Raw genomic sequence first — 25,634 nt, 5'->3', positions numbered from 1 at the left:
AACTGTGCTTTTCAGAAATTGCTGTCTTCAACCAGTTTTAAAGAAAACGAAACACTCAGTAATGTTTGATTTTTTTCTCTTAATGAATAAACTATAGCTAGATTAGACTTTCATTACTTTATTGTATTCAAAATCCCAATGAAACGTAGAAGAGTTACAAATGATTTTTTATGACTCTGACCAGGCAATCCCTGCCTGTCAGAATGGCCAGGCACTGTTCAGTTTTGGCAACATGTACTTTTCCGGAATGGCACTAAACATATGTTACCGAGGCTCTTTGCATGCTATGCATCTTTACAAATATTTCTCATGTCTTAATTTTTAATTTGTATATCACAGCAATCAAGAGTAAAGGTAGCAATTGAAATTCTAACCTGGGGCTTATTGTTTGTTCCATTCTGCTCCAAAAATTAAAGGTTAAAGTGGATAAACTGAATTCACTGTACCTTCATTTTTCACAATCAATAAATCTCATTTCCATTTATAAATCATGACAAATAATGTGTGCATACTTAAGTGTGCATGAAGGAAAGACAAATAATTCATTTTTTAAGAATGGCTACAGAGGGGTGTGTGTGTGATAGCCTGGATTACCCTCAAAATGTGCAGATGACCATTACCAAAGGAAGTGGAAGGAACAGCATGTTCACCAATTGCAGAGCCAGAAATAACAGAAGCCACAGGTTCAACAACAGCCATATGAGTACAGACAGGCTCTGACTGGGCACTTCCCAATCAGGATTAACATAACATTTATATGAAGCAGAAAAATCCACCTCACTTAACGAAAGCTATGTATTTCTCTAAGAAATGCGTGTCCCCGAAATGGGAATCAATACCTCTGGCTTCTTGATTGAACAGAGAGATGAGTCTGCAGACTGGAAGTGCTGAAACTGGGATTTGAAATGCTTGGAAGTATGTCTTGGGTCTCATCCCAAAGATCAGCGTCCCCAGCTCCGACTGCAAAAGAAAGATCTTCTGACTGTCAGTTTGCTCCTGTTCACAATATCATTGCTGTCTAAAGTGAAACAGAAGAGTGAACATGCAGCAGAGTCCTTAATGTTTGCACCCAAGAAGTTTTCAAAATGCTAGTAAAAATACATCTCTCAGCTAAAAAAGGTCCTCATGATGTCCAGAGCTAAGCATCCAAGAATTAATCCAGAGTTATTAACTACATCTAAAATAAGCTTTCCAATTTCATATCTTTTTTAAAATTCATACATGAAATTAATTTAATCTGTTTCTTATAATGTTTATTATTTAGTCCCCAAGCTTCATTTTTATGTTTGTGTTGGTGAGATGTGAGACAATGACTGAAATGAATACAGTACTAAAATCCAGCATAACAGACTGACTTTGAATTTTGTCTTAAAAAGATGGCCCCTACAGAAGAGAGAACATGCTGTAGAGGCTGGGCAGAGGGCAGCTCAGTACTGATTACAGGTGAAAGGTGACTGCTCCTCTTCTCCCTTTGTGAAGAGAGTGCTGATAGGAGAGGAAACAGATTCACCTGGTCCCGCTTTGCAGGATGCTTCAATTAGAGTATAGTTGTTAATCTACAACGTACAAACTGCTGGTAGGTGAGGGTCTGCTCCCTACCAGGAACTGTTGGCTAAGCATCACGCTTGAACTCTTTGAAGGAGAGACCCGCATGTAAATAGACCGTCTCCATCAGTGCTCAAAATGCTAGGCTAGCGCACTGGAGGGTGCTGCTGCACTGCTCTGGGCCATGGTTAAAGGTACCCGCAGGAAAGCCTCCCTGGAGAGGAGGAGCTGTCCCCACTGCAGTGCACCTGTGGGCCTCAGCCAGCCGCCAGGTTCTGGCACGCATCTGCGTGGTTTGAGACCTTCTGCCCCCAAAAGGAGGAGGATGTGTGTGTAGTTCCTAGACCAGAGTCACTGCTTCTGTTTAGAGTCATTATGTTTCTGTTTGGATTTACTATCAGGCTATTATTATTATTACACTATGTTTCTCTTTAGGTTTACTAACAGCCTATTAATTCAGAAAAAAAAAAACAAAAAAAAAAAAACATAAAACCCACAAAAATGAAAGTAATATGAAGGAATGTAACTAGAGTGATGGCATGAATTAACAAATCAAGCCCAAGATGTGAGGAAAAAAAGGGCCATGTGCTGTAACTTTTGCTGTGTCCCTCTAGGGCCTTCAAATTGTCTGTCTCTGCTGGCACCAGACAGCCCAGAGCTGGGCACACAGCAGTGCTCTGCCAGCATGGCACCAATTTGCCTGTGTCACACCAACATCTGTGCCCAGAGACCTTCCTGAGGCTGCACAGGTTGAAACCCCGTAACACAAGCACCACTTGGTACCTCTTAAGCACAAAATTGAAAGTGACACCCAACAGTTGATATGTAAAACATTTTGAAGGGTGAATTAAGTAGGCTTTGGAAAGAAAGTTTATAGAAAAGCATCATAGGTCTGAAAGGAACACAGGAACAAAAGAGAAATGCAAAACTCCAGAAGATGAAGGGAACCAGCAAAAAGAAAAATGTCAAGAGGAGGGGAAGGAGGATTGCAATGAGGGTGGGTGAATGTATTTTCCCAGTGAGTGAACTGCAAGGCCAAGTAGTATGTAGGGCTGAAAGTTTAATTAGTACCTTCTTCTGTCCTGTTTGATCTTTGCACAAAGCCTTTCTTTACACAGAGGACAGAGGGTTTCTGTGGTGCTGTACAGGAAGGACAGCCAGTGTCTCTCAGTGCAGGCATTTCCCGTATTTCCCGGAATAAATGGGATGTCTCTCTGTTTCTCCTGCTTTCCCCTCAGCCTCCAGAGGATGACATTCCATGGAAATCTCACCGGATCATGAATCTGTGGTGAAACACTAACCTGTGAGTGCAGTCCTCCCACACTCTTGCCCCAGACAAGACGTGGCAGTCCAAGAGAAGCTAACACCTGCTGACCCCCCAGGGCTGGGCTCGAGCTCTGGTTTTCTGTCGGCTTCATGAAGTCCAGGCAGGACTTCAAGCCCCCTTCCCTCCCCGAGCTGAGAGGAGAAAGGCAGTGGAAAGAGAGCGGCGTGGTCATTGATTTGCCACCACTGGTTTCAAGGCAATGGGGAAGACTTGCTGTCAGTGCTAACCATACAACAGGCATTGTCTATAAGACACTGGATTCCCAGAACATTTTCTTAACATAAACAGAAAAACAAACAACAAAGTAACAAAACTCCCATCCTGTCTTAGCTACCACACCTCTGAGAAACCCACAAAATGTGAACAGAGACCAGCACCAGAAAGGGTGTACCATTGCAGAGCTGTACCAGGTGCAGCTGGGCCTGTAGCGAGCACCTCAGGGAGAGGTGGACTCTCATGACTGAGGACAGTGTTTTAGCTGCCATTGGCAGCTCTTTAATTCACCACCGAAGACCAGAGGTGATCAATCCCCTCAGGTGAGCCTCTTGTTGAGGAGAGAGCTGGCTGGAAGCCAGCAGTTCCTTGACAAGCTCCCAGGAGCTGGAGAAGCAGAGAAACGCCAGCAGAAGTTCCTGACACCTGCACCAAGTGCCTTGAATGGTTTTGCAATTGATACTCCTGTTGGGGAAGAGCATGTCCGAAGTGAAGCATCGCCACCTTTATTCTGAGTGGGCAGCACAAAAATGTGTTCCTGGGACATCAAAGCTGGGGGAAGTGGTGAGGGAGATTAGGTTCTTACAGCTTCGGCACTTCATTTGAAGTAAACTACGATTTTTGTTGTTGTTGTTTTACAAATAACTTCCCCAGTCACGCTTCCCATGTACGTGCAGGACAGCTGTCACGTACCTGCTTTGCAGTACACGTACAAACGTTTCACGATGTGCAGCCCCAGGTGGGCTGCAGCTGAGCTTGCTCACACCCTGACCGGGCTGCCCCGGCCCCCCAGCAAGAAGCCATTTTCTACGGGTTCTGAAAGCCTATTTGTGTTTGAAGGCTACTTCTAGGAGCAGCTGTCCCAGCAGAAGTTGAACAGAGCCAGCAAAGGACACAATTTTAAGGCATTCGTTGGAAGAGACACCCTCCTTCCACTCTTTCCGACCCGTTCATTAGTAACCCGACCACTGCATACTCACACCAATCAATACTTTACACCACACACGCACTGAACTAAGTCGAAGTGGGCTCTGAAGCATCTTTTTTATTAATTGCGTGGCCGTTTTTAATGGAAACAAACACGTTTAAACCAAGCTAAACCTGCAGACCTGCCATGACACCAGCGGCTGGGGCTCTGCCACCCACCGGGTGACTAAACCAGGCCTCGGCTTCCCACCTGTCCGCCTCGCAGCGCCCGAGGACGCGGTACCCGGCCTGAGGCGGCGGGGGCGGCACGGCGGCACACGCGCGGCCCTGCCCAGCCGGGCCCTGCCCTCCCAGCCCAGCCCGGCCGCCCCGTCCCGCCCCGGTGCCCGTGCGCCCGGGTCGGGGTTTAAAGCCGGCGCGGGGCGGCTCTGGCGGTGTCGGTGCGGGCGCCTTTCCCCTCACCTCACTTCACCTCACGTCCCATCCCGAGCCTCCCGCCGCCATGCCACTCGCCGCCCTTCTCCTCGGTGCGTACCGCGGCCGGCGGGGCAGGCGCGGAGCTGTGCTCCGTCCCGACTCGCCCCGACCCGCCGTCCGTCTGTCTGTCTGTCTGTTCGCAGGCGTCTTCCTGCTCTGCGGCCCCGTGCGCGGGAGCGACGGCTCGGGTGAGTGTGCTGCCAGCCTCCTCCCCTCCCGGGCTGCTCGGGACGTGCCGGCGGGGCACGGAGACAGGCGAAGGGGCCGGGGGGGGCGATGCCGAGGGGTGTGCGAGCGAGTGCGGCTGTGTCGGTGCGTGTGGCTGTGTCGGTGAGTGTAGTGGAGCCGGGCCCGCCCGGCAGCACCTGCCTCTGGCCGCGGCGCCGGTGCGGGGCTTTCAGGGCGGCCGGGCGGGCTGTGCGAGCGGCTGTGAGACGGGCTGTGAGACGGGCCCCGGAGCCGGAGCCACCCAGGGGGCCGTAGGAAGCGGCTCGAGGAGCGCCACCGAGGGACCGGAGCGGCTCGGCGGAGCTGCGGCGGGCGGTGAGGTGAGTCTCTGTGCCGGCCGGCACCGCGCGGGGGGGGCGGGGGGCAGGATCGGCTGCTCGGGGTGTCTTCGGTCAAACGTTTAGAAAACTGCTCTGTGCCATCCTGTGTATCGCAGGACGGCCATGAGTTAAAAACCCACCAGAAATAAACAAAACAACAATGGAAAACCTTCTGCAACCTCAATTCCTTATTTTACAGGCGCATTACACACATCGCGTCAACGGCCTGACAGGAAACACCTGAAAAGGTTTTGTTATAATACCTGCTGCCAGGGCTGGAGAAGAAGCCTCCGTAACCAGAAGGTATCTGGAACTAACTTATGTTAAGGGAATGTTGGCAAATGTAACTTCGCTTTTGTATTATTACTAAAAGTACCAGCACCTTTGTACATAGTGTGAACAGTTAATGTAAGATACTGCCTCTCACTGTTACCCTGAGCCTAAATTCAGCACCATTCGTTATTGAGCTAGAAGCTTGAAGAAACTTTTTTAAAAAAAAACAAAAACACTTTAAATTACAGTGTCTAAAGTAACAAAAAGAGTATTGGTTTATTTGAATATCTACTGTATTTAGGCTCCTAACTGCTCAGGGAGGTCTTATCTTTCCTTGCACTCCCCCTGAAATACCTAAGTTCAATAACTCTGGTTACCATACCCAAGGCTGCCCATATGGGTGGGTTAACGCTGGCATATGACAGATAGTAAGCAAACAGAAGTTGATCAGAAGGTGCAAATCTCAGGCTGAAATAAGTAACATAGCCCTGACGCTTCCTTAGAAATTCCATTGTTCTTGTTCATGTCAGGATATGTACTTAACATTACATGAATTAGTGGGCAAGCTATGAACATGCTTTCCAAAATATAAGGAGGTCTATTTCTACCAATATGGTTTTCTTCTGGTATAGATGATACTTGTAAGACTATTCCTCGCATAAAACTATATATATATTTATATATATATACTTATATATATATATATATATATATATAAAGTTTGTTTGAAGCCACAAGATAAAAACAAATGACTCAACTTTTTCTTGTTTTGAAATAAATAAAACTAAGTCCTACAAGAATTGTACTGAAGAAAAAAGTAAACCCCTACTTTATGACGCATAAAGCTATTTTGCTCTAGGAATCCCTGCCCTTTTTTAATAATGTACACAGACATACATATACTTCCTTACATAAATTCTGATTTTCCAAAGCAATAAATGAAAATATCAGGGTTAGAAACGCTCAAATTTTGTTTATAGTTCTTATTTTTCTAGTGTCTTAAGTTAGTGACTGTTGTCAAAAACGAAGGGAAAACTCATTATAGGTGGGCTTGAGAAACAGTTATTCAGAGCAAATCAGTGTGTGGGATATAGCAACAAAAAGATGGAAACTGATGGAATGACTGAAAGCATGGTTGTTGGATAGAAGTTTCAGGACAGAAGTGAGCCTTTGCTTTTTTTTTTTTTTTTCTTTTTTAGGTCAACAGTGAAGGAAGACATTCATCCCTACCTTTAAATATGGCTTAAAACAGGAAGAAATGCAATTTCTTTTCTTTGTACTTTGTTTTTACGGTGTGCCCTAATGTGGTGTGTTTCTGTGAGGCTTAAAGAGAGTGTGTGTCTGGACAGAGTGGGATTACGGTCACTTTATTACAGTTCTGAAGGATTAATCTTAGGCTCATGTGTTCAGAGGTCTCTACTTTCCATCAGAGTCCAGACTGGGTAGGAGTCTAGGACTGACTCCTCTCCTGTAAATTGCAAGCTTATAATCTCTTCTAAAAATGCATTGATTTAGATTTTAACTTTTAATGGTATTGATTATTGAGTTACGTAAGTATCTAGAGAAGTATTTCAAGTGCTACTGTTCTTGTGTTCTTAAATTACAGTGATCATGAAATAACTGCAACTTAAACTCTATAGCTAGCTATTTGGCTGGTTCTGCAAAGATGAAGTACCTTCGATATTTGGATATGTTAACAAAAACAGCCACTCTATAACATTTTAATAGTACTACCACATGAAATTTGGGAGAATTGTTGGTATGTAATATGGCAAAGAATTATTCTACATGATCCAGTATTCAGGTATGATTAATATACTCAAGTTCACACTGGATTGTTTGTGGTTTTATGCGATTCATTAACAGAGAAGAACAAAATCCACTGCAGAGTTAGTACCATTAGGTTTAACTTTGTTACCCAGTACTTCTAATTTTTACTCTGCTGCTGACATTGCTAATGTTAGTCTCAGAGCTATAGCTTACAGGAAACTGTATCTTTAGAGCAAAACAAAATGAAACTGCTGCTTTTTAACTAACAGCATAAGTATTTCATTGCCTATTACAAGTTTCCGGGGGGGGGGGGGGCGCCCTTGCTGATCTATCTGAGTTATGACCTGTTAAAAGCCCCTAGCTACAGTATGTCAGCTAGGGGGTTTTGCTGCAGTACACAGCAGCAACTTGCTTTTTGCTCTGGAGCCCTCTACCCCCACAGTGGTGTAGATGAGGATTGTGAGTCTTTAGCACATAAAAATCCCATGGCTGGGCTATAGTGAGCATCTGTGCTTTCATGGCTAGGGAAAACATAGCCAGATTCCACTCCCCACATTCCCTCCCCATCTTCAGTGCTATCAAAAATGCACAATGTTAGCCTGACACATGACTGTATTTAGCAAGTGCCTGCTAGTGAGAGAAATGCAGATCTCCAAGCGATAAGGAGCGCGTTAATTGTACAGCCTGACAAGGAATTCAGCCAGGCTAACTAATTAGAAGTGACAGGTATTATAAATTCCCTGTGGTGTCTTGCACTTTTGGAAGCTAGAAAAATGTTCCAGGGTACATGGCATAGGTAGTGCTATGAGAACAGATTACTGTTAGTGCTTGTTGCAAGGATTCCTCCACAGATGTCCAGCCTTCTAGCTGCTGGTTGGTCTCACTAGTTGCAGCTTGGTGGATGTTTGATTACTGCCCAGTATAATCAGCTAACAAATTTGCAGGAGTTCCCTGAAGTGATCAGGGCACTCAAATGCAAATTGACTTTCAGCATGACATCAATAACATCGCTTTTAACAATGAGAATAATGAGCTTTTAGGTAAAAGCATGGTGATTCTGCTTGTTTTTCATGCTTTTGTTTTTAAGGCAAATGTATAAGACTAAGCATGGAGAGGATGTGAGTAAAACTTATTTGTAGGATACCTGAGAATCAGACTAAATCACTTTACAGTGATTCTTGTTGGACAGACAGCTTTTCTTATTCTGAAGGCAGGGAAAAAGTAAAAATATTTCCTGCTTTCTCTTTTTTTCTTCTGGACTATGCAGATACATTGAATGCATTTAACTAACATGTATGTGCTGACAGATAGCAAAGATTTTTCTGGAAGATATGATCAGGTAGCTTACTGTAAATGCAGTATAGCACTAATGAGGATTAGGTATATTTAAATGCAAAACTACATGTATGTTCTCTACATTCTTAGATCTGTGCAGCAAGTGTGAACAGACACTTCACTGCGCACCTCCAGCTGTAAATGTTCTGCTTTTCAGCTCTGAAGTCAGTGGGATTAGCAGGAGGCACCAAGGCAGCATGCTCTCTTCCATCTGCTGATTAGGAACAGCATATGTTCCAAAATCATTCTTTCAAATAACAGCAGCTTATGTTAGGGTCAGTAAACACCCTAGGGTAAGAGTCAAAAGAGTGGGCAGGGAAGCAGGCAAGAGACCAATCACTAATCCCCATAATCATACTCTTGTTGTGGTGTATGGATGGATTCATTAGCCTGACTGTCAGCTCTCCTCTTAATGGTGTGGAAAAAGTAATTTTCTGAGTGCATATAGAAAAGGTTCTTGCACCTGCTAGTGCTCAGCGATGACAACATTTGCTCTTAGGAATTTCAGAATAAATATCCTGTCAGTTATGGGTTGAACTTACGATGCTGAACTAATGTTGATCAAAGCTAAAACCCTAACACATTGTGTTACCAGACTGGCTGAATTGGCTGTGCTGTGCAGTGGTAGGATGGTTGTTAAGCATCCAATATAATGACCTCTAAATTTGCAAAAGAAAAAGTTTCAATTTACCAGGCAGAATTCTACACCGGTGTAGATCCATGTATGTAGGTGCATGCACATGCAAGTACGGTAACAGCTCAGAGATGACTATCTGGGAAGCAACTTTAAAGAAAAAAAGGCAGAGTTCTTTGTGAGAAATGCATGTGCCTAGCACAAATAAATTCCATCTCTGTGGGTGAATCTGACTGTTCTTGGCACAAGGGTCATGATGTGATCTCTGTTGCAGCGAACTGATGTGAATGCTCTAGATGCCACTCGTATTACTGGAGCAGGGAGATGAGTGTTCCTTATTTTTTTTTTGAACACTGACTTCAGTAGGATTCCTTGCAGAAGCTAAGGAGATAGATGCTTCATGAACATCCCTGGACTGAGCTTCCCAAATGACTCCTGGATGCCCCACAGCTGGAGAGCACTGTGGGGATGACTGAGGCATTCACTTTCTGTCTCAGCGAGTGCCACCCACTCTTGTGTTCCACCTCTGTGGTCTTCCTGTTGCCTTTATGTCTGTGGTAAACCTGCACATGTTGTGAACCACTTCCATTCTTTTCCACTGTAATATTTCCTGGCTATTATTTTAATGTTCAATGCTGTTTGCTCTTTTTAAAAGCTTTTCCGCCCTGCCTCTCTCAGATAGTGTGTTCTTCCTTAACATAGCTGCACATTTCTAAGTGCCAGAGATCCTTACAGACATACTAGAGCACAAGATGAGATGTTGTACCTAATTCCAAATCCAAACGTTTTGATTTGGATACAATAGAGAAGGTGGTTGTTTTATTCAAATAAAAAATAAGATTTTCAGGTCACAGGTTTTTCTTTTTTTTTTTTTTCTCCTGTAGTTTCCACTGCTATCACATGCTTTACAAGAGGACTTGACCTTAGAAAGGAGACAGAAGAAGTCCTTTGCCCAGCAAACTGTCCTCTGTGGCAATTCTATGTCTTTGGGGATGGAGTTTATGCTTCCCTTTCCAGTGTCTGCGGAGCTGCCATACACAGGTAAGGCAGTCAACTGTTAATCCACGTGTTAAGCAAGTTTATATAGTCTTGCTACGCTTTTAAATTTGAACCTTTTGATGACAGCATAATAAAGACTTCTCTGGACTTCTGAAACCATGCTAATGTAATAGGAATGCCATTAGAACAGAGCACAACAGAAAGGAATGGCTGGGTGGTTTGCAAGTTACCTGAGTCGTGCTGAAATGTTCCTGAAAACAACAGAACTAGTGATATGGCAAAGTAGCAGACAGGCTTTCACTGTAAGATAACTCCAATGTCACTGGTAGACCTACGAGGATGCAGTGTAAGCAGTAATTAATGGGAGAATAAAAGCAGATTTGCATTTTTTTACTTTGATATCTTTCCTGAAACGGTTGAAGCAGTTTAAGCTCCTATGCAAACAGACCTATCTATGATCTGGGTGAATGTGATCTGTAAAGATTATTAATTGTAATCAGAGTTATATTTTTTGTCACAGGATTTATTTTCTGACACTTCCTTGATGGGCATCAAACTTGATGACTCATAATTAGATCATTGGTCTCTTAATTAGACCAACAGCTAGCTGAACTTATTCCCGTATAAAACAGAAAACTGAAGGCTAGGAATGTATCCAGATAACCCATGTTAAATATGTCAGTAAATACATCAGTAAATAGATGTCAGTAGAGTAGTAGTAATTCCCCAGGTGAAAGAAGACAGGTTGGCAGAAATCTTACTGACATTATCTGATGCTTTTAAAATGAAGAATTACTTACTTGCAAGGTAAATTCTTTTTTAAATCTATTTTAAATAATGGAACACTAGACAAAGCAGCTGAAGATTATGTGATCTATTTCAGATGCCTGTGGAAGGTAGAATGATTCCTGTCAGACTGGCGTTAATACTTTGAAAAATCTTTTTGGCTATTAAAGGAGGATTCTTAGCTTAAGCTGTTAACTAGCAGTAAAAGATGTACTTGCTCATTTAGAACTCCTCATTGAATGATTCAAAACTACATGTTCTAACTCTGGAATGGACTGACACTTCAGCAACAGAAATGTAGATTAGACTTGAGGAAAAAGTCTAGCAATAAGGACAGAGTAGATGGCCTGGAACTGGACTGCACAGTGCAGTTTCTAAGAAGATATCCATCTGTCTAAAAGAGCTAGAAAACTGTCATCCTAATATGAACTGAAAGAACAAACTAGATTACCCTGCACATTTTTCCAAACTTCCTAGATTTCTGTAATTAAATATTATGTCTATATTTAAAAGTAAGACTTAGTCATACACACAATCCAAATTATTTGTATCAAGAGTCTCTATTGAAACCAAAGTAAATATATTGAGGTATACTACATTCGAGACTTTTTAAAAAATGATTAATTCTATGAATGAGATTTAATTGGCATTTGTGGATTACAACATAAGTTAACCAGAATCTCCTCAAACATCACCAAACTTCTTTAAACTAGTCGCATTTAGTTTCTAGGTATGTTTATATTAACTTATGCATAAACTACAGTTAAAAAAATAAATAAATCAGTCTTAACTCTATTTGTGCATTCCAGTTAAGACTACTGTTACACATGCAGAAAGGCTGAAACAGTTCTTAAAAGCTTCCATGGAACAAAGCATTTAAAAGAAATGGGGGCATAGTTTTACTCTCTTCTTACTCCCAAGCAACAGGAAGAAACTCTTTCAAAATATAGTTATGATGCTGAACTCTGCTATCAGGGTATTTTTGAATTTTAAAAACTATTTTACACCAAAATAACTGACTAGAAGATAAAGGACAAAATAAAAAGTTTATTTAAACAACTTTAAAAAAATCAGGGTTTTAAAATTTAAATTCCTAAGTAAGCTAAACATAACAATGGTTTTGCTGGTAAATTTCTCAGATGCTGTAAAGGAGACTAAGGCTTAAGGTACTATGGCGTAGCTAAAAAGAACTTGGGAGGCGTTGGGGGGCAGGGAAAGAAGAGGGGAAAGTTGTTTTTAAAGCTTAAGAGTTGGTTTTAAAGATAGTTAACTGTTTCTGTATGGTGTTCTATTGATGGAGCAAGCTTCCCTTCCATCCTGCTGTGTAAACAATGACTACTTCCATTCAGTATGTTTTAAGTGTCTTCATAAGCATTTAAAACAAAAAGTTAAATTCTAATTTTTCACTTTTCCTTGTTTATGTATATACAAAAATGTTAAAGTATACCTGGATCAAATACCTTAAAGTTACAATAGGAAGAACTGTCAGGTTTCCTATGCTTTTTCTAAGGCACTGTTTATATTTAGTGAAGTAGCCAGACATCCTACTTCTAGCACTCCATTTCTTCACTGGTTGCCATAGGAATCTTTACTTCAAGACAAAATATCTTTGCTCTCAAGACCTCTTTCTAAAGGCACTGAAGTGTTTTGAAGTGTTGAAAGAGCTAAAACGTTTAGTTTCAAAAGTTACTAACCAGTTCACTAGGTAGCAGTCTTAACCCTGTCATCCCCGTGGCTGTGGTCTGACTGCTACAAAAGCTTCCTTCACCAGGACTCCAGGTGCTGGCTCCCCCTGCGGCTGCTGCGCGGCTTGGCTGCATCATCTGTTCTGCTTCAGTCCTGCACTCGCTGTACCTCAGCAAGACTCTTATTAATTTAAGCATAAGTTAGCAAAAGTGATTTGAGTCACTGGAGTGCTGAAAATGCTGAAAAATGCTTACACTATCTAGTTTTTTAATTCTTAGATCAGCACTGGAAAAATCTCCATTTTTACAAAAGAAGTTACAAGAAATGAAAGGTTTAGATTTCTTTTTCAAGGTGTTTGTGTACTCTTCACCTGTAAAGCACAGGCATCTATACCTCATGCTGTGTATGAATTTTCTAACACAGAAGCATAGTTTTATGCAGTATTGTATTTTTTCCCCCACAGCATCTGTCAATCTAAATTACTGCACTGTTTAAAAAATGCCTGTATCTGTACCCAAGTGTTCTAATGGCGACAAAGGGACTGAAATAGCTGTCCTTCTCAGCAGGGCCCTCCAGCAAGCATGCCAGTGTACAATTAAGTGTTCAAGTCTTCTGAATTTATTGTAGTATAACACTTTGAAAAAGCAGAATATAGGTGAAAGAATCTTCTACTTAGATTTCTTTTTTCCCTTTTCAAAGACCAGCTTTAAGTTAGCTGCTATTAGTCCTGTAAGCCTCTTGTGTTCAGACCGAAGTTCACTATGTGAAAGCGTTTTCTTGGTTTTGCTGGAACTATTAGAAGCCATGAATACTGGTCCTAGTGAAGGAGGAAAAAGGATTGCTGGATGGAAGAGAGGGCATAGCTGGTTAGTTCTCAGCTAATTTCAGTACAGGCTACAAAAGCCAACTGAAACATACAAACTACTTCTTGCTTCCAGCTCTGTGTTGCATTAGCTGAACTCCATCTCATCTTGGTGTCAAAGCAACTCCAAGAACACGTTGCTAATAGATATCACCAACTTCTGCTATCATGCTGTAACTAGATATGTACTCTTAAGAATTTCAGAATTTCTTCCAAATTACTGAAACAACTACATCTACTTTAAAACTGCATGCCCTACATTACACTGCATGGTGAGTGCAACATAGCCCTATATATACCATAAACACTGTTGAGGGCCTGTGTCACTGCCATGACTGCTTCTATCTTATACAAATCACGCTTGCCCCACCACCCTCTGTTTCCAGAGGCATCGTTCCTGGGAGCAGTGCTTCTTTTAAACAGCAAAATGATTGTGTGAGCAGGCGTCAGTTCCTCCTTCCACACACACTCCAGTTTGTATGTGTTGGGTCCCAGTTGAAGCCTGATTCCTAAACTTGTACATACACCAAATAATGCTTATTTCCCCAAGTAGGTCCATTATTGTGATGTGATTTTTTTTTTTCTTGTAGTAATAACACTACATAGTGCCTTTTAAAGAATTGAGCAGAATTCAGTTATTACTCCAGATAAATAAGCTTTCTGCCTGCTTTGGTTTGTTATATTTGGCTTTTTATCTTTTTCTGTCCTTATTTTATGTGCAATTACTCTCAGGAAATGGAATATTTGTTTAATGTTTTTCTTTGTCTGGGCAGAAGAATAGAAGTTTTATTTGTCAGGGAGAAGAATGGAGAACCTCCTACCAGGCTGACACTATGTAGGCATAAAGAACTGAGTTAAATCTACCACTGAGTGATTAATTGGATTAATAATCAGAAGGGCAAATTAAGGACTAGGTTCTCAGCTTGTGCAGTTCTGCTCTAGTGCCAATTCCACTAAACGGAGACCTAACCCTATGTTGCAGTTATTGGATGCTAAATAGGCATGCATATTTTTTTAGAACCTTCATAACTAGTCACATGGTGGGAACACTTGTAATTAAACATCAGGTTCTCAGAATTCAAGTGAACAAAAGCAAGTCATGGCATTACCGAGCTGGCCACAATCTAACCACAAAGACTGGCCACTGGGCTGCCGCAGTGTTCGCTACAAGGCTACTGACAAAAACCCTGTCAGCCAGAGGAGCTGGGCTTCTGAGCAGCAGCAGTAGGCCACCTAGGAAAGTTTGATATATTGGCTGCTTCTGCTGCTGTGCCTTGTTTCTTGCCAAAAGCAATAGGAGTGTAGTGGAGACAGAAAAAGCAGAACCTAGAGGGCCAGAAAATGCTGGCACAAAACCCAGAACAGCTCCGAAGCACCAAACTGGTAGCAGGCAGGCAGCAGGAGGCTGCTGTTCGGAAAAGGGGAGGATGCTACTTGAGCCATGGAGAAAGGTGAATGATGTGGAAAGAGGTTGATACATCTACTGGTAATAGAAAGGAAAGATGAGAATTTGGCTGGCTTGTTTTAGCCCCCTGAAGATAACTGTTTTCATCCAGGGATCTGGTAGGAAATGCCAGCTGCTATCGCAGCCAGCACTCAGCAATGGTAATTGGAACTTCAAGTCAAAATACTGCTCTTAGGTAGCACGGCAGACCTTGCTCTTTCTCTTTTCTCCCTTCTGGTGGGGAAACAAAGAGCAGATTGGCCACCTGTAGACATATTTGATAAATGTAATTATTAGTAAAAAACATACTCTGCAACATTGTGCTTCTGGACTGTAAGACCAAGTGTGCTCAGTATGTATTTCTTTCAACACTCTACTTGCACCACTGCTGCTCTTGGGTTTGGGGTTTTTCCTTAGAGTAGCACATCTCTGTTCATATCTATTTCTCTTCACTCTCTATTAGGATAAATGTGAGGTGCTGTTTAAATTTGCCAACATAATAATCTGATTTTAAACTAGCATTCAGGGCAACTTTACTAAAGCTTCTTTGTCTATACACTGTATATAGTATTCTTAGATAAAGCATCTCTGTAGTTTGAAACTACCATAATCTTTAAAGGTACAAGAATTAAATACGTATATATATAACCATAGTTCCATTTAGAAATGCAAATCACGTCTGTGAATCAGGAATGCATTTTAAGTAGTCCACAAGGAGATGTATGTGGAAACTGCCACAGAAGCCCAGAGCTCAAATTACCATAACTGTGCAAGATTTTCTAAACTCCAGCCTTGATTATTCTACTTTCATGATGTTTTAAATCAGATGAGGCTGGGACTCTCTTCAAGCAGGAAGCCAAACAGATAAGTAAAATAAACACAAAGGCGCAGATTGCTGTGTTTCAATAATCTCAAAGCTTGTTTGTTTCCCGTGCTACTGTACCTGCCCAAGTACCACAGACCATTAAGCTTTTCCTTCCATTTAAAGAAGCTCAACATTGAATTTTGGCCCCTAAAAAAATAATATCCATTCTTTCAGCATATAAAAAGAAATCTAAAAAAGCGTTCTGATGCCTGTGACTATCACAACAACCCCTCTGCCTGCAAAAACAAACAATGGAAGTTCTCTCCCTGGGCAGATTTTAACCTTGAAGTTTCCTAAATGTGTAAATCTAACATCCCGTTGGGTATTCACATAATCCTCTATGTCCTGATAGTGCTAACAGGCTCAGCACGTAAGCATCAGCAAGATTTTCCTATTAGCTGTATCTTCATTTGTCCTGCGTGATAGCAGATCTGGCAGGCAATCTCAGAACCTGCTCATTGAGTCCTGAGATGAAACTCAACAAGACCAAAATGCCAGCGGTTTTCTCTAAGAAGGTTTTAGTCTCAAATCTCTTTTTGGAAAACTTCCTCCATAGATTTTGCTACAAGTTTTCTTGTCACTTCTGCATTTCTGAACTGACTTCTAGTATGGCATTGAGGAGTACAATAGTCTTATAATACTGAATATGACTTTATAAGGTACTTTTAATCAGTAAGCTTCTTGGTATTTTTTTTTAATAAGCCATTAAAACCGTATTTAAATGGTATGCTTCAACAAAGGGAAATAGCTATGATCTGTTAACTATTTTTGAAGTATTCCAAATTCTGAAGCTACAATTTGTAAAAATCACAGAGCTGAACAGCATCTGTTGTTGACACACCATTTGCGATTCTAGATGGAAAACAATCAGGAATCTTATATGGATTGAGTTATTAACTTGCATTCTATATATTTCAGATTTCACACTTAATTTTTGCTCCAGGTGAATGAGAATAAGATACTTTACACTCTGTTCCTACATTTATCAGTAATCGGATGGTTGCTGTCAGTAATGCCTGCCATTTTTGAGTCTGTGTGGTTGCTTAACGCAATATCCTACACAAAAATTACTACTACAGGCAGCATTTTTCTTTTAGTTTTCTTAGCTCTGGTTACTTTGCAGTCAAGCGTAACAAATTTTGGTTTGGCCACAAACATTCATGAATCATAATCAACTCAAATACATTTTGCTGTAGCTCTTACTTTTACCATTCTTCTGCTTCAGTCTGAGCAGTTAGAATTTTAGAATTTCCTGATAATTGTCCGCGTTTCCTTAACAAAAAAAAAAAAAAAAAATGTCTGAGTGATGCTCTGTGGAATATTTTCTCTTAACCTTTTCAGTATCATATAGTTTATTTTTGCCTGAATGCAACCTTCCACCTATATTGCATCATTTTTAGAAGGCTAGTGTCCAATATACTAATGATGGCATAATTGTACTGTATTTCCTTGTGATTATAATGTCTGATGCATAGTAACTTTTTTTTTTGTGTCTCAGAGGGGTGATCACCAGCACAGGAGGACCTGTAAAGGTACAGACTCTCCCAGGACAGGAAAACTACCCTGCTGTAAATGCCAACGGGATCCAGTCTCAGGTGCTCTCTAGATGGGCCTCGTCTTTCTCAGTGACTTGTAGGTGTCTAAAAACTTACTACTTTGCAAACTGTATTTCAAATATTAACATAGGTCTAGGAAACTTTCTCAATGCACCTGTATATAGAAACAAATGTGACTGGTATATGAAATGTAATCAAAGTTTTTACTTCTAACTCATTGTATCTTCACTTTTCCACAATTTTCTTAAAATAATACCGTTCCAGCCAGACTAGTCCACCTAGATTATACAGAAAGATTATTGGAAATAGTCTAGAAAGACTACTGCAAATCCACTATTCTTCAAGCACTCATAACTTCATCTAAATACATTGAAACAGTGATATAATGATTCTATGATATAAATTCATTCTTCCAATACTTTGGCAGCTACCAAGAATGTAGCACTTGAAGCAGTGGGACGATCAGTATCAACAGCACGTCCTTCTACAGGTACAAGCTCTCTCCAACATGTCTTGTTTGACAGAATTTATTTTTAAAGAAAACATATGTACAATATCTGCTTTGACGTGTCTTGCATCAGCGAAAGGAAGAATCATTTGTAATCAGTGAGATTGATTCTGATTTCAATAGTGTTCATGTAATGAAGGAACACTTAATTTGGAAAACTAGTAGATAATGTAACAGAAGGAAAGAGTTTGCGAGCTCATAGGATATTCATTCCAATTAAGTGACAGAGAAGACATTATGCATTCCTTCTTACAGAACTACTTAACAGCTAATTGTTGTCAGGACTTCAGAGAAATTTAGATGCTGTTTGGATTTCTCCGCAGAACATGCTGCCACTAAAAGGCTAGATCAGTTTTTATAAAGGCTAGTGGTATATAGATATTGGACTTGGATCTTGTTTGCAAACAGAACATTTGCTTCATTAAGTCCCAGCTTGCTTCCAAAACATTAAAATTAAACTGCAAATTGCTAACTGAGAAAGAGAAGTGGCAGCACTTGGAATGCTGAGCTACAGCAATTTCTGCATGTCTTCCTGTACATGTCTTCCTTGATATTCAGCTCGACAAGTGCAAGAAACGAAGGTTAAACAGTTTCATTTGAAAAATAATATTCTCCAAGGAGCAAAGCAATAGTAGTGAAATTTTAATTATTACACTAATTGAAGGATGATGCAGTCCCATGCCAATTTTTACTGAGGATAGATTGCAATGTAATTCTTAGACTAAGCTTCTTCTATTTCATCTCACTGTTCTTAAATGATCCATGCTGTTTTCTTCATTGAAGGCAAAAGACCTAAGAAGCCCCTTGACAAAAAGGCTGGGAACAAAGGTAGGAACCTATAGGTTTACCTTTTGAAAAGCAAAATTGTAACATTTACTTGGTGCTAAGTAAGTCTAATTATTTTGGATGCTCACAGACTGCAAAGCTGATATTGCATTTCTCATTGACGGAAGTTACAACATTGGCCAACGTAGATTTAATCTACAGAAAACCTTTGTTGGAAAAGTAGCAGTAATGTTGGGAATTGGAACAGAAGGGCCTCACATTGGAGTTGTACAAGCCAGGTAATAACAGATGTACACAAAATATAACTGAGTGATTAATAAGAGAAATCAAGTAATGTGTCACTGTATTTTGCAGAACAGCATTTGCTCAATAATGGCAAACTAATAGCAAGAGAAAACGAACTCCAGCTTGTACCACTGTTTTCTCTGTGCTATGTTGATGTGTTCATGTGAGAAGACATGACAAATCTGATCATCTGCCTTTGTGATACTTGTGTAATTTTCAATTATACAAATGCATTTAGTTTAACTTCTGACATGTTCAAAATTTACTTCTGGATATATTTTAACTAGTATTTTCAGCTGCTTAATAAGCTTAAGAATCATCCTGTTCTTAATTTATCCACCTAGGTGCAAGATTCCTCATGCTAAGGATTGTGAGAATTATTAAGTGAGGAGCATACTTCTATTTTAGTAATTAAAATGGAGAGAAAAGTATATTTGAGCAAGAACAAAATTATTCAAATGCTAATTTAGCTTGCTCATGCCACATTGATAAGAAAAGTCAACTACGTAGTTTATTTATGTTTTGTTTTTCCATAGTGAACATCCAAAAATTGAATTCTATCTGAAAAACTTCACTGCCACAAAAGAGGTTTTGTTTGCCATAAAGGAATTAGGGTTCAGAGGAGGCAATTCTAATACAGGTGAGTTCATATGTCAATGAAAATAGAAATTATATCTTTACATAAGTAAATACATATTTGTATGTATACATATATATACTGAAGTACTTATTATTCTGTTAGGTAAAAAAGTGTTTTAAATACCATGGTTATTTTAGGTTCAACATTTTTCCACTAGAACATTGCCGTAATTTCGATTTCATTTTCAGAAGTCAGGGTTACTTCTTGTATGCTTTATATCATTTCCCGTGCTTAAAGAGTAATCAAATTTTCACTGGTAACAGTGATATTTGAGATAAATTCATATCTAAAAGGCTTAACATTTCTTTCTTATTGTATGGCTAATTTAGGAGTTAGAATTATCTGTGAATAAAGAGTAAGTGGTTGTGAAGGGATGTTTGCCAAATATGGAAACTGAGCTCTCCAGCTATGTTTAATTTCACAAGCTAAATTTAAGTAGCTTCTCAACTTCTTCCTTCCAATTCATTTGGCAGAAGCTCATGTATCTGCTTCCTAGTATAAAACAAGACCTGTGGGGGAAAAACATTTCAGTGTGTTTTTTTTTTTTTCCCTCAGCTTTATCAGTTTTTTAATAGGGTATAGGTTGCTCAAGTTTCATGAGTGCTGAGATATCCTGGGACACCATTTCACTGTTACACTGGGTTTGTTCTGCTGTAGTCGTAACTAAAATCCAGGACAATTTCATGTAGGAATTTGGTATGAAAATGTAATTGTATTGTTTCTTTTTTCTTTTTTTCTTTTTTTTTTTTTGCCATTCAAAACTAGGGAAAGCTTTGAAACACACAGCTCAGAAATTCTTCTCTTTGGAAAATGGAGCACGCAAAGGAATACCCAAAATCATTGTAGTGTTTCTAGACGGCTGGCCCTCAGATGATATAGAAGAAGCTGGTATAGTGGCCAGAGAATTTGGGGTCAACGTATTCATTGTATCAGTAGCAAAACCTACAACAGAGGAGCTGGGAATGGTACAAGACATTGGTTTTGTTGACAAAGTAAGAGAATATCATTCATTTTTCATGCATAGGTATGATTCTAGAGAATTTACTTCATGCTAGAGTCCTAATGAACTAATTTTTACAAATTTCATAAAATATATTCTCTCAAAACTATTGAGACTATCAAAATATCAGGACTGCAAATTTTGGGTAAGCCTATTAGTTTCTTCTCACTAAATAATATGCTTCTGCTGGGTTATTTTCTTGCTAATGGGGCTGCAGCACAGTACTAAAGTGCCATCACACTTCTCCCAGTTTAGAGTCTTGGCCAAATTGTAGCTCTTGGATTTTGTAATTACATGAAGATTCCTAGAAGGGAACTCCCCTATCTTAGGCATAGTAAATGCATCAAAGCAATTAAACATGGGTGTGGTATCTTCTGTCCTAAAATGGCAAACAGGGAGGCATAATCTTTTAGGACCTGCTCTATGGAGGATTATTTAGTTACTTTCACTAGAAAGACAGGAAAGATTGAAAAACACTTCTTGGATGAACAGTTTTTGGATCTTGCTCCATATGAGTTAGCGCAGGAATTCAAACACAGGTCTTACTCTCACAAGAGCTTTCTAAGTGCTAGTTCATTACGTGATTTTTCATAGGGAGGCTTTAGGTGTCTTATTTGAGGAGAAAGTTAATAGCTCAGAACATGAACCTAATGAAGCACTATGGCTCTGCTGTTTGCATGCACAAGACAGCTTGTTTCTGATCCTGGGCAGGTCCAACTCTCATGTACTTACAGGCACAGAAAGACATGATCTTATGTGACCGAAGCCTGCCCTCCCTTTTCTGCATTTTGATCTTAGTCAGATAAGTTGCCACCTTGGAGAGCTGATTTTAAATCGAATCCCTGTCTCAATTACCTGCATTTTACATGTATACTATGGAAGCTGGGGAAAAAGAAATTTTACTTTGAATGACCTGGGACTGTATTTTCTACTCAACTGCCTATCTGTGTTGATGATGCATTATGGATTTTATTTTATAGTGCTTACAATGTTAGTAGGAAAAACATAGACACCTAACTTTCAGTAGATAGGGGAAAATGTAGAACTTTCAATCCTTTGGACATTCAGTAGCCATGACTGACTTCCCTTTCAAAAAACATAATTAAAATATCTAGTTGTTCCAGTTCTCATTAATTTCATGAAATTATCTGAAATTTCTGGAGGAGGCAGGGATGCATATTCCATTTAATTATTTGATAAAATAAATTAGAGCTTTCACTGACCTTATCTACAAGTGTTTGTCCTTAATGTCTTTAAAAACAAACAGAACACCCCCACAAAACACCATCAGACTCCAACTTGAACCTGCCTTTGGAAGAAAATCACATAGGTATATGATTGGTATCCACAGAACTGCTGTTTCAATATTCACCTTGTGACTTTTGTTTTCAAACAGGCTGTCTGTCGAAATAATGGCTTCTTCTCTTACAACATGCCCAGCTGGTTTGGTACCACCAAATACGTAAAACCTCTTGTCCAAAAGCTGTGTTCACATGAGCAAATGTTGTGTAGCAAGACATGCTACAACTCTGTCAACATAGCCTTCTTGGTAGATGGCTCTAGCAGCGTTGGAGACAGCAACTTCCGCCTCGTGCTTGAATTCATCAGCAACGTTGCGAAGGCTTTCGAGATCTCTGATATTGGTTCCAAAATTGCCACTGTGCAGTTCACATATGATCAGCGTACTGAGTTCAGCTTCACAGACTATACCACAAAAGAAAAGGTCCTCTCCGCTATCCGGAACATTCGCTACATGAGTGGTGGCACTGCTACTGGTGATGCCATTTCTTTCACAACCAGAAACGTATTTGGACCAGTGAAGGATGGGCCTAACAAAAATTTCCTTGTTATTTTGACTGACGGTCAGTCTTACGATGATGTTAGAGGACCTGCTGCTGCTGCACAAAAAGCAGGTAAATGATTCTGTGATTAAAAGCAGCAGGAGTTGATTCATTCAGCTCCACCAAGCAAATCATGTATCATCGTTGTTTTAAATTTAGCAAAATGTGAGTTCTGAGGAACTGTTCTCCATAAGAATGAAACATCAATGGTGTGAAGCTAGGTATGTAGCTGTAAGTAGATTCACTTATGGCAACTTCGTTTAAAAAAAGTACACCCAGTCTACTTTCCTAACTGAGAGAAATCAGTAGATTAAAACCAAAGAGCCAGGTAGTGAAGTTCCAACTAGCAATGGCATCCAATGGCATTATTTCTGTTCTCCATCATCATCTAGGAGTGAAATAAGCAGTTTTGACCAAAAAGCCTCTTGGACTTCTGATGCTTGAAAACTCTAAGAGTACACAAAGCATCCAGGTTTACTTTAAAATTGTTCTAAACACTGTTTTTTGTGTTCCAAGACTTACTGTGTCACTGCTATGTTCATATCTACCACTACAAAACAACTATGATGCTAACTCTTAGGATATCCCCTATTTCTACCAGGATTCTTACTGAGACACCTCTTTAATTCCTGATACTTGGTGGCAAAATCTAATCATCTCTGACAGCCTGCAGGTGCAGGAACACTCATTTCTGATCCAAATTAATTCATGCTTGTAGCAGTTGATATTTTTCTTGTAGCCATAGACAAAATGGTCTTACTTATTTTTTTCTGTACTGTCGCATTGTAGGAATAACAGTCTTCTCTGTTGGCGTTGCCTGGGCACCTCTGGATGATCTGAAAGACATGGCTTCTGAACCAAGAGATTCCCACACTTTCTTCACCAGGGAGTTCACTGGACTGGAGCAGATGATTCCTGATATTATTCGAGGAATCTGTAAAGACTTTTTGGACTCTAAACAATAAAGCAAAAATCTGCTGTTGGATATTACTTTTCTGAAACTGAAGATTTATGAAACCGAAAGGGACCCTCTAAAGTGCAGATGGTTTATTCTTACATATGCTGTCATAGTGTAAGAGATGAAGAAGGGCTACTTTTTGTAGTCAGTAAAGGATTTATGTGAGTTTGTTAGAAATTGTACTTGATAGGGAGAAGCAGTATTTGGCCAACAGCTATTATTACTTTCAATTCATTTATAGTAGCCCAAGTTTAAAGCTAAGCATATTGTGCACTTAAGGCTATCACATAGCAGCAGACAAAACAATACAGCACTGACATTTCTGCTGTCACTAACTAGATGTCTTCTTACAAGGTATACATAATCTAATTTTAAATACACAGTACTACCTGTCTTCTGTAAGCCTTCTGTAGCTTATGATTCTGTGTCTTTTCAAGGAATTCTCTTGACAGTGTGAAGTACTCTCAGTGCTTCAGTTGTGCAACATCCATTATTGCAGGCAGCTTAAGAAGAAGTGTGACAGATTATGGCTAAACAGTCTGTTTTACTAGTTGAGATTTTGCTGTGGTGAATGATAGTGCTATCTGGTTGGCAAAGTTTACACCAAAAGACACTTAACTTAGGCCCACAGATTTCTGTGGATTTATGTTGTTGACTTCTGGCACAGGTTTGAAAAGTACTTACATCACAGCATTTCTTTTTGAGGATCTGGGTCCCAAGTAATACTACTGTTTCCTACACCACTAAGTCAACGGTGATATTGCTAACATATCTGATAGCCTGGGTTTTCTCTCTCTACTGCCTTGTACTGTCTTTATTTTACATAGTTGTTATTGGCTAGACAGTTACAGACAGGAACCTTGGGCAAAGAGATTAAAGTTAGACCACACACGGGGGAATGAAAATAGTCAAATCCAAATCCAAAGGCATCTCCAACCTTGAAACACAACTGGTTTATATCAGGTTACATGGTTAGGGAAGAAGGGAGCAGACAGACACATAAGAGGGATTCACTAGCTCACAGAATAATGGATTTCTAACATTAGTAAAGACATTTTCAAAAATGTGTGAGGTTATCTGAAGAAGAATAGCCTTCTTGAAAAGGGGCCTTAATTTGATTACATACCTAGTAACATATTGATATTTTTATGCCTACATACAAGGGGTTAAAACGATTAAATATTTCAGATCTTTCAGATACCTGGAGAGAATAATGTCCTTCAAGCATTCTTTAGAAAACTGTTTTTTGCAAGTAAGATACATAGCAGAAAACAAAACAGCACTTTTCCTACCACTCTAGGGTTTCTTTTTTTCCTTCCCCCCCCCCCCCCCCCCTTCTTTTTTGTGCTATTGATTGTAAAATTCTTAGTAGTTATGGAGTGGCACAGAAGGGATTGTATTCATCAGGCTTTTGTTGTGTATTTTTAATAACTTATGACTGGCTATATATTACACTAAACATGAATATGAATGGCAAGGATGCCTTGTATTTTTCTATTAATTGTTATCCCTAATTTTGTTACGTGTTTATAGACAAGAGTATTCAGCTATTGCTGTATAAATTCATATACAATATCAACTTTGTGCAACAGTTTGATTCATTTAGCATAATTTTTTTTACAGAAATTTATATATTGCAAGGAACTGAGACTGCACGTTTCAATATCCTGTAATATATAAGTATTTTTAATGACGGAGCTCACGCAGTATAGCTTGAATAAGTTGTATGTAATGGTTCCTGTCTGCATAATTTTAAATCCCCAATTTGGAGAAAAAAAAAAAATCTAATTTATCCCCAAACTGCAAGGATACACTTTATACGGACACGTATATAATTTGGAGCAGTCACTACCAAACTTTCAGTAGTTACACTAGATGTGATGCTAGTTGAATCCCCTAAATATAAATCACATACGGGCTAGCAGAATCACATTTTTTCCTCTCAGTTTGATTTTACTGTTGCAAAGAAGGCAGCTTTACTCATGAATTCCTTCACTGAGGAAAAAGCAGGGCTGGAGCTACAGCTACTAGCACTTGCACGAACTCTTTTGGGAACACTGCTGCAGGTAGTAGGGCTGTCGCTCAAGAACATGACCTGCAAGGAATGAATTCTGTTCTCTGCTGGGACCGATGAAAACCTGTACGTCCCATTTCCCTGAAGAAAACTTGCAGGGCTCAAGGGGCATCAGATTTGCAACCCCACTGCTGAAAACATACTGGTGCGCATCAAAAATAAGATTATTCCACTCAGAAAAAAATAGAAGGCTAAGATTAATGGCTTAGGTACTTATTGCAACTCCCAGTAAGCAAGCTATTCCAATGCAGTTTTGAATTTTACATTAAGCAGTAGTTAACACAGTCTGAAAGTC

General features: G+C 39.9%; 1 protein-coding gene and 2 long non-coding RNA genes across 3 annotated transcripts; 2 read left to right on the top strand and 1 right to left on the bottom strand.

The window, feature by feature from the left end:
* Window positions 1–785: 785 nt before the first annotated feature.
* LOC118167869 lies at window positions 786–4,700 on the bottom strand. Its single transcript, XR_004751275.1, has 2 exons — window positions 4,548–4,700; window positions 786–960 (listed from the first exon to the last, which is right to left on the bottom strand). It is a non-coding gene; the product is annotated as an uncharacterized LOC118167869 (long non-coding RNA).
* On the top strand, window positions 4,382–24,844 carry COCH (cochlin). The gene is made up of 11 exons (XM_035327738.1): window positions 4,382–4,539; window positions 4,633–4,677; window positions 9,934–10,090; window positions 17,190–17,323; window positions 17,675–17,737; window positions 18,539–18,583; window positions 18,672–18,819; window positions 19,363–19,466; window positions 20,232–20,458; window positions 21,863–22,379; window positions 23,097–24,844. Exons 1-11 carry the CDS (start codon window positions 4,515–4,517, stop codon window positions 23,270–23,272), a joined length of 1,641 nt encoding a protein of 546 aa, XP_035183629.1. The 5' UTR covers window positions 4,382–4,514; the 3' UTR covers window positions 23,273–24,844.
* Window positions 4,686–7,143, top strand: LOC118167867. Its single transcript, XR_004751273.1, has 3 exons — window positions 4,686–5,037; window positions 5,237–5,340; window positions 6,510–7,143. It is a non-coding gene; the product is annotated as an uncharacterized LOC118167867 (long non-coding RNA).
* Window positions 24,845–25,634: the final 790 nt, after the last annotated feature.

Source organism: Oxyura jamaicensis, chromosome 5, assembly GCF_011077185.1.
Source record: "Oxyura jamaicensis isolate SHBP4307 breed ruddy duck chromosome 5, BPBGC_Ojam_1.0, whole genome shotgun sequence".
In the NCBI taxonomy this organism is placed as follows: domain Eukaryota; kingdom Metazoa; phylum Chordata; class Aves; order Anseriformes; family Anatidae; genus Oxyura; species Oxyura jamaicensis.
Note: the sequence above shows the minus strand (reverse complement) of the source record. Positions and strands in the feature narration are given on the sequence as shown.